This window comes from Adiantum capillus-veneris, chromosome 20, assembly GCF_014529385.1.
Source record: "Adiantum capillus-veneris isolate H3 chromosome 20, ASM1452938v2, whole genome shotgun sequence".
Taxonomy (NCBI): domain Eukaryota; kingdom Viridiplantae; phylum Streptophyta; class Polypodiopsida; order Polypodiales; family Pteridaceae; genus Adiantum; species Adiantum capillus-veneris.
In genome coordinates, this window is record NC_140950.1 from 36,933,311 (window position 1) to 36,942,801 (window position 9,491).

General features: G+C 38.1%; 1 protein-coding gene across 1 annotated transcript; it reads right to left on the minus strand.

Moving 5' to 3' along the window:
- Positions 1-6,631: 6,631 nt before the first annotated feature.
- Positions 6,632-7,651, minus strand: LOC147432371 (uncharacterized). The gene is made up of 3 exons (XM_086491916.1): positions 7,326-7,651; positions 6,949-7,210; positions 6,632-6,841 (listed from the first exon to the last, which is right to left on the minus strand). Exons 1-3 carry the CDS (start codon positions 7,649-7,651, stop codon positions 6,632-6,634), a joined length of 798 nt encoding a protein of 265 aa, XP_086348042.1.
- Between the last annotated feature and the right edge of the window lie 1,840 nt (positions 7,652-9,491).

Below are 9,491 nucleotides of genomic sequence, written 5' to 3' on the forward strand. Positions count from 1 at the left end.
CTCTCTCTCTCTCACACACACACACACACACACACACACACACACACACACACACACACACACACACACACACACACACACACACACACACACACACACACACACACACTGTGTTCATGCAGAGAACACGGCGTTGGATAGAGAAGGAGTCAACACATGTCGGGGGGGGGGGGGGGGACTCTGCCTATGAACGACTCAATCATGGGAGATCTTCGATGTGGATAAGTGACTGGCAGCTCATGCACATTTAAAACGATAGAGAAAGAGAAAGTTGCTGAGTGCTGAAAATCTCTCTCTCTCTCTCTCTCTCTCTCTCTCTCTCTCTCTCTCTCTCTCTCACACACACACACACACACACACACACACACACACACACACACACACAGAGAGTGTTCATACAGAGAACACAATTGTCTGAAGATGCCGGATAGAGTAGGTGTCAACACGTGTGAGGGGGGGGCTGGAATCCCTCCCTCTTCTATAATAGTATAGAGAGAGGGGGGGGGAGAACTCTGCCTATGAACGGCTCAATCGATGGAGATGTTCGGTTCGCAGTAAGTGTGTGAAAGAGATGGAGCTCGGCATGACCATGGGCATTCAGTATGACCACAACCCCAATTTCAACAAATCGTGTTGTGTCTCCACTCAAAAATGTCGATTGAGGGCAAGCACAAAAGGAGAAATTCCCTCCTAAAATAGAGAAAAATAGTGTGTTGTCAATTTAAGGTCGGTGGTTGTGAGTGCTGGTGCAAATTAGGTGCAGGTGGCCCAAAATAGCGAGGTGGTACTTCTTTTTGTTGCATGTACTCGGGGACTATTGTGGCAACTCGTGCATTCAGAGTTCGCAACCATGGAGAAATTGCAATCGGCTCTTCTCAGATGAGTTGCAGCCAATGTTCAGAAAAAATGTCTCTCAGCTTAGAATCATGCCGTTGTTTATTTCAAAAATGCCAGTTGAGAACAAACGCAAAAGGAGAAATTCCTCCCTAAAATAGAGAAAAATAGTGTAAAAAATTGAAAGAACGGAGTAAAATTTCCTCTCAGAAAGCCAGTTTAGATTTTAAATGTTACCCCTCTATAGTATAGTAATTCCTTGCCATTAAAATTAGCTAATTATATGACTGAGGTTGGGTTTAGAGACTCAGATTAGATTTACTTATCCTCTAATTTCTCCCTCTTTTGCGTTTCATCATGTTTGTCTAATGTTTATGCCAACGGTTTAATCCCGTGATTACACAGCGTCAGACATGATTTTATCTTTGCTTCCTCCAAGCAGAGAACGTCAGACCCGGTCGTCGACAGCTTCTCCCAGTACCCGCAGCATATTGTTGTAGCGCGTCCAGACAATTATTCTCTCTCTCCCTTCACAGCTGGTGCGCATTTTCCTTGTGGCAAATGCAAGAAAAGGAATATATGTTTGGGAAAATGGTTTTTCGCGAACACTGGTTGCAAACTTGCAGTAGTTCAATGTTCAGGAAAAATGTGTCTCAACTTAATATCGTGCCGTTTTCAATTTCCAAAATGCCGGTTGAGCGCAAGGGGAAAGGGAGAAATTCCGCCCCAAAATAGTGTAAAACCTGCAAAAGTAACTTAATTTTTTAAAATTTCCTCTTGGAAAATTCAATGAGGAATTTTGTATATTTGCAAACCTGATTTTTCTCGAACACTGTAGAGCAGTTTGAATAGAGAGAGAGAGAGAGAGAGAGAGAGAGAGAGAGAGAGAGAGAGAGAGAGAGAGAGAGAGAGAGAGAGAGAGAGAGAGAGAGAAAATCGCCTGCAAGTCAGACAGGGTGTAGGCCCCCGTATCTCCCAGGAAGGTGAGCAGTGAGGAGTTGTGTGTGTGTGTGTGTGTGTGTGTGTGTGTGTGTGTGTGTGAGAGAGAGAGAGAGAGAGAGAGAGAGAGAGAGAGAGAGAGAGAATCGCCTGCCAGTCAGACAGGGTGCAGGCCCTCGTCATCGTGCAAGCTGAGCAATGAGGATTCCGACTCAGGAGTCTAATGCCCATGAAGTCTTGCGTAGGACAGAGATCCAATCTCCAGAGCTCGCTAGCATTTAAATTTGACGTAGCTTTAAAATCTCTCAAAATAAAAATAAAACATCTCTAGAAATTAAGGCTCCAAAGGATAGATCCCTTCCTTAAAGTTTCAACTAGCTAAAATGACAACTTTAGTCTTTCATCTCAAGTTTCAAGAGGTGAAAGAACTTCTTAAAATGAAAAGGTGGGTGATTGAACTTCTCAAAATGAAAAGGTGACTCATGGGAATTTTGGAGCCACCCAATAGCTAGGTCTTTATCATTTAACCTCCAAAGCTTTTAACTTTTCATGCTTTCAAGGGCTGCCGAAAAAAAAAATCCTTGGTAAATGAGCATTTATTTCATATTTCAAAACTAAAGACATGTCCATCATTAGATTTACACACTCTTCATCTAAATGAGTACTCACTATCTTATTTCAACCAATCAACATTTTTGGCGTATCAAAAAATGCTTGAAAATACAACTCAACCTCTTTTCTATTTTAGTTAGCAAAAAGAGAAGGCATCTCTATAGCCTTTGCCCTTTGGGCAGGCCAAAAAAAATTGAGCTGTATTCTCAAGCATTTTATGATATGCCAAAAATGTTGATTGGTTGAAATAAGACAGTGGGCACTCGTTTAAATAAAGAGTGTGTAAATTTAATGATGGACATGTCTTGAGTTTTAAAATATGAAGTGAATTTCATTTACCAACGGAAGGATTGTGGGCTACGTTTGAAAGAGTGGAACGTTGAAAGCCTTAGAGGTTAAATGATAAAGACATAGCATAGTGGATGGATCCACAAATCCCAAGAGTCACCCTTTCATTTTGAGAAGTTCTTTCATCGTTTGATACTTCAAGGTGATAGACTAAAGTTGTCATTTATAAGACTAGCTTACGCGACCCGCCTATCGGCAGGTCTTGCTCGCTCTTACTATGAGACAAATTAAATTATTTTAATGATACTTGTTTACATGTTGTCAAATGCCGGTTTATTCCACTCCATGTTGGGTGTGAGAGAGAGAGAGGGAGAGAGAGAGGGGGGGAGGGAGAAGATTATTGTGCATTTGTGTTGTGCATTTCCACTTATGCTTGCAAACATTTCATAGGGATTTTCCTTTCTCCCTCTGCCTTCAATGAGAGAGAGAGAGAGAGAGAGAGAGAGAGAGAGAGAGAGAGAGAGAGAGAGATTACACAAAAGCATATCAATAAAGAGAGAGATTTCAAACCAAAAAAGATTTTGTAAGTTTTCACTCAAAAAGATTTCAAAAGTTACATCATTGCCAAAAAGGCTTTGGAATATTTCTACTTAGCACTCTTAGTCCTGCTATTTCAACAAGATCAAGATATTGACCTGGAGCTCAACATACTTCTCTTAGATCTATTTTTTGGATCCAGCTCAAGTGACGAATCAACGCAAGCTCTTGGTCTAAGACCATGAGCTTAAGATTGGGAAAGAAATAGGGATCACGCAACCTACTATAAATTGTATCCAACCCTTCTTCTATATGTGACCCCCATGCAGTGCAATTGTGTTCAATCACTTCCCATGCCCATTGCCATCCCCACTCAGCAGGTAACAAACTTTCTTCACAGGAATCAATAATAAGAATCTTTACACTTGGAAAAATATTCACAATTTGGTGAGCCATTTTTTTGGTTGCAAGGAAAGAGGACAACATTAGTGTTCAAAGCTGAAAAGTGTGGAGAGAGAGAGAGAGATTTAGAGATTTATCAACATGACCACTTGCAAAACATACACTTAAATACTTGGAAAAAAACATAAGCACAATGTTAAAAAGTATAAAGAGCTCCATCATGTCAATCTTTACAATTATCTCAGTGCTTATGTTTACACTAACTCATATTCTATTCTAGAGTTGATTGGTTGAGGATCACTCAAATAAATCTCACTAATAAACTTTACAATTAACTTCAAAACTTCAAACTCTTCATCTAAAATATAAGACTTATGATTGTGATATATATTTCGCAATGGAATATCACAACCATAAACATTGACATAATAAACATCGACCATATGTAGTTCTTGTAGAGCTCTCATCATTTTTATCTCACTCAAGATTTGGGACACTTTACAAAGCAAAATGCTTAAGCGTCCACACTTTCCATACCATCTGTCTGCATACAAATAAACCCAATGATACCACATGCACTATTTCCTTAACAAATATACTCATCTTTAAGTTTTAAATAAATAAGCATCTTTATATCTATTGGGAGAATAACCAGTACATCATGATCCATGTTAACCTACATTAGCAATATGAAACATTCACTCTCTCTCTCTCTCTCTCTCTCACACACACACACACACACACACACACACACACACACATGTGTGTGGATGTGTAGTAGATAAAAAATCACTTCATTAAACCAACACAACAAAAATACATGATTCTTGGAATGTAAAGACAATGTATCCATTTGATCATTTATTGAGAGAAGTTTAGCCTACGGCAAAGTCTACTCAGGACTCTCAAGATCCAAGGTCCAATGCGTCGAACACTCCGACCAAGGCGTCAAGGTGTGTCACCCAAAGAATAGATTCTAAAAATCCATTCATTGATTCCATATGGACCATATGAAATGAGGCAGTTTATAGGCCGTTGCATACCTAACTCTCGTACAGTGACATGCATGTCATCTTTATCAAAGTCTATGTGATAATAACCTACAATACTTCTAAAATATCATGCTTCATACAATGCCAAGATGGAATGTCTGCAATAATACTGAAGCCTGCAATGAAGATAACAACCCATTTAGGCATAAAAAATAACAACTTATTTAATGTCATATCGATTTAAGTTCAAGCTATACACACTGCAGGATCTCAAAATCCTTGATAATGCGCACTATGTCCTCAACATATACGGGACCCCTCCAAAATGGAGGATCTAAAAAGAAAATCGACACGCATACATGCATAGAATAAAGGCCCTAACTCTATCGAGGTAAAAGTAAATATCAAAGATCAAACTTTTCGTACCTCTAATATAAGAAGGTGCATCACTGAGGGTGTACGAAACCATTGTGTATCGTGCCATTCTTTATTTGCTCTAAAAATGGAGCTTTAAAAGTTTAAGAAGGAGAGAGAAATGAAATTTTCCAATCATAACGAAGAGGCAGAGGTAGAGAGAGAGAGAGAGAGAGAGAGAGAGAGAGAGAGAGAGAGAGAGAGAGAGAGAGGGAGAGGGAGAGGGAGAGAGAGGAGAGAAAATACTTTGAAATATCATATAATTTCACTAATATGCATTGGAAAAATATAGAATGTAACAAAGACAATACAAAAGAACTATCGTCCAAAGTGTAGTCTGCCAAAGACCACATTAGGTATTCTATAAGTCCAAGGACCTATTTTATATACATTCTGCAAGATACGGGGGGGTGTTTCAACTTGCGTGAATATTCTCAATCGATATGGTGTAGTGCAGTCTCCGAAAACCCCTACCTGTTGTGTATTAAGTGGTCTTTCATCATTCACAAACCAAATACTGACCTGAATTTGTTGAAGCTCTTGAACTAAAGAAGTGGTTACATGGTAGTATTCGAGAACTTCCATAGCCATATTTGTATCTCTATGTAAATATCGCATTTCATAAACTCCTACAATGAAAAATCCTCGATGATAATGATCTCTGCAAAGACATCCAATATTATGTATCGCCGTATGAAAACTTAAAACTACAATTTTGCCATATAAAAAGTCTTACAATATAATATGGGTGGTATCTAATAAGATCATCAAAAACATAATTGGAACTCTTCCCCTCCACTATGGTGGATCTTCAATAAAATAACTCAATGTGTAAACCATTCTTCTTAAGAAAATAACAGGTTACCTAGAAAAAAAGAAGAGAAATACCTCGAATAAATCCAGTGATATGACCCAATATGTATGATGCACTGCGTCGAGGATCCATTTGTGGAAAATACTTTGATCTAAGTGAAAGCCAATATTTCAATATTATACTTGATAATATGAATTTTCTAATTGCAATACTTCCTTGAATACAATGTTTAGAGTATAGCACAACTCTGCTTGAGTGTCTTCAGTGTTAACAACAATTCTCACAGCAGCTACACTTCGCACACGTTACATTGCAACATACAGTTGTCCATGAGAGAAGACTGATGATGCAAGATATAGACCAAGAATTCCCAGTGTTTGTCCTTGTGTTGATGGTCATTCCAAAAGCTAGCCTGACTGGAAATTGATGACGCTTCATTTGGTATGGAAGTCTCTGATGACTTCCGGCAACAAAATCTATCCTTGGGAAAAAAACTCTCTCTCCAGTATTTGATCATGTTATTATCTTTGCCTCAATTACTTTTTGTTTGAACTTTTTGCATATCATTGTGGTTCCATTACATAATCCACGTCTTGGATTTAAATTCCGCAATAGCATGATAGGAGCATTTACTTTCAAGAACAAAGCATGAGGTGGAAAACCACCACCAAGTGTAAGGATATTCAAGTGTTCCATTGTATACAAATGTGTGTTTTCCTCAGACATGCAAATTGAATCTGCACTAAGATACTCTTTTGAGTCTCCATACATTTTTTGCAATGCATAGTCATTGATTGAATCAACCTCTTTTTTTCCGAGGAGCAAGTATTGCTCGTTCTTTGAAAAAGCTTGCATGATCTTGTACACAATGCAAATCTCCATATATAAAGTTGAGAAGGTCTGTCAAGCTATTTGTCGGAAGCATCATGTCTGAAGGTATTTTGACTCTATGGTCTCCTCCATCATCCACATCCCCATTGCCAATATCCAGCACCCAGTGTGAAAAACTCTGTTGAAGCAAATTTGTTCCACAGTCAAGTATACGCATGTTTATGGTAAGCCTCAGTAAATCTTTGTATATTTTCATATATGAGAATGAAAAAGTGAAGCATTTACAATATCTGCATGACTAACTTTTTTTACTACAGATAGTATTTGTCGAAAGTCACCTCCAAGCAAAAGAACTTTTCCACCAAACAAAGTATCTTGCTGCGTAATATCCCTTAAGGTTCTATCCAATGCCTCAAATGCATATCGATGTGTCATGGGAGCCTCATCCCATATAATTAGAGTTTCTTTCCTTAGAACTTCAGCAAGTTGACTATTTACCTTTATATTGCAAGTTGATTCAGAATGAAGGTCTAAAGGTATCTTAAACCTAGAATGAACGGTTCTTCCATTACTCAAAAGAAGAGCTGCAATACCAGATGATGCACATGCAAGAGTAATTTCACATCTTCCTCGTACTCGTGACAGAAGTGCATTATAAATACGTTTTTCCTGAGCCACCGGGACCATCTAAGAAGAATATCTTTCCTGAATGTGTTTCAATAGCTTGTAGCACTTGGTGATAAGCATCTCGTTGATCTTCATTTAATGAACTCTCCATACGATCTGCTACATTACACTGATCATCAACATTGAACATTGTCTCTTCAGTCATAACACCAATTCCGGTTAAAGGTTCCATTGTTGGGTCTATTGCAGACAACATATGATCAGAAAGCCGCTTGCCATGTTGTTGTAGGAAGCATTCTATGTGAATAAAAGCTTCATTTTTTGCCACATCAAGTCGCACACTTGCATTAGGAATACACATCCTTAAAGCATAAACATAGTCCTCACAAAAATTCGTTACAAAATCAGCCCCATAGAGCACTTGGATGTAGTGGCTCACAAAAGACCAATATGATTGCAAAGAGTTGTCTCAATTGCAGAGGCCTCTTGGAGGCAAAGTAACCATTCTTCCTCATCTTGCAATAATCCTCTAGGTATACATGCCTCCTTATATGTAGCATAAAAAGTGACCATCATATGTCTGCATGTCTTCAAAGCATCCCTTGCAAATATTTAGTAGCATTCTCAGGTAATAAACTTCACCAGCAGTTGGGATGATATTATACATTCTTCCAATAGAAACTCCATGTTGTCTTGGAGACCATATCTTTTCCATTTTGTTCCAAACCCAAGCACTTGGAAAATTTGCATATGTGAGGCTATTTGCTTTTGGATAGTTTTGATTTGCAACAAACCATTCTGTCAAGGTTGTTTTTTTATTTCACTCATTATTCAACAAGTCTTATATATCATCACAATCTTGGAATGTAATCATATTTTGTGATGGAAGGCATACTTGGAGTTGTTGAATAGATGGATTTTCATTGTGCATGTCAAAGACAAATATTCTCCACATAGCCTCGAATGCAGAAACATAATGTGCATTGAGATAACTATTGATTTCATCAATAACTCCTTCAGAATCTTGAAAACCGACAGTGGCCCGATCATGTCCCTTATAAACATACTTATAAAGGTATTTTACAACAGTGATAATTGAGCAAATCTCAACATTAATGTGGGCTTTGTACCTCAATGATAAGAGAGGGCTATAAGGAACAACCCAACGATTATCCAAATTGTAATCTTTTGATGGAACAAACCTTCCATCTTCTCATCTTAGATATACTAGATATCCACTTTCATTTACAGTCGTAGATGTACTAAATGTATGTGGAAACTTGAATCTACATTTTCATCAACCATGCATGGAGAATTTGGGTTCAAAGGACCACATGCTCCATGAACATTACAATGGCTCACTATATCAAATAATTCTGGAAACACATTCTTATTGGGGAGCTCAACACAAACCAATTTATCATAGTGACTTGTATCTACAGGCTTGTATTCCGATGCAAGTATCAACAATATATGAGCGTGAGGGAGACCTCGCTTTTGAAACTCTATCACTGATACATGCCCAATGACCTCCCCATTGAAATCTTGCTTGATGAGTAAATGCATCATATCTTGAAACTTCTGATAAAACGCACGTGCAATGACATTAGGACAATCAGTATCATTTTTCCCAGGTAGTATAGCATCATCAATTTCCTTCCATCATGGGTTACATGTGAATGTAATGAAGAGATCTGGTTTACCTTTACTACGAACAATTGCCATTGCATCTTGGTATAATTGACACATATACCTTGGACCTCCAACAAAAGAAGAAGGCAATACAATTCTTCGACCGACATTTTGACCTTTAGCCCTCTCTAAACCATCTCTAGCTTCAACCATGTCAACCAATCCTTGTACACTTCAGCACAAAGTGTTCTTTGATTATTTTTCATCCACAATAGTCGTGACTCCTCCATAGTACTAAAGGCATCAACAATATACTGTAGTAGTAGCCTACCCCCTCGAAGAAAACATTTCACTATATCATCTCTTATTTGTAAGCAAAAACAATAATATTGCTTTTGACTCACTTTTTTTCATCACTAGTCTCTAAATAAGGATGCCACCCATCTTCTCCACTTGGAAACAACAAAACATACAATACAGACATATATGATATGTGCATACTCAAGACTCTCTTCAATCCTCCATGTTGAAATTTAAACACAATGTCACGATGACCAATATTCCTATCA

Excerpts from the sequence above, each read along its gene's own strand:
- LOC147432371 (XM_086491916.1), bottom strand. The coding sequence starts at position 7,651 with ATGTGTATTCCTAATGCAAGTGTGCGACTTGATGTGGCAAAAAATGAA. Across the intron at positions 7,211-7,325 it reads CCCGGTGGCTCAGGAAAAAC|GTTTAAGATACCTTTAGACC; the intron begins GTATTTATAATG and ends CGTTCATTCTAG. Across the intron at positions 6,842-6,948 it reads AAGTTAGTCATGCAGATATT|AGTTTTTCACACTGGGTGCT; the intron begins GTAAATGCTTCA and ends TTGCTTCAACAG.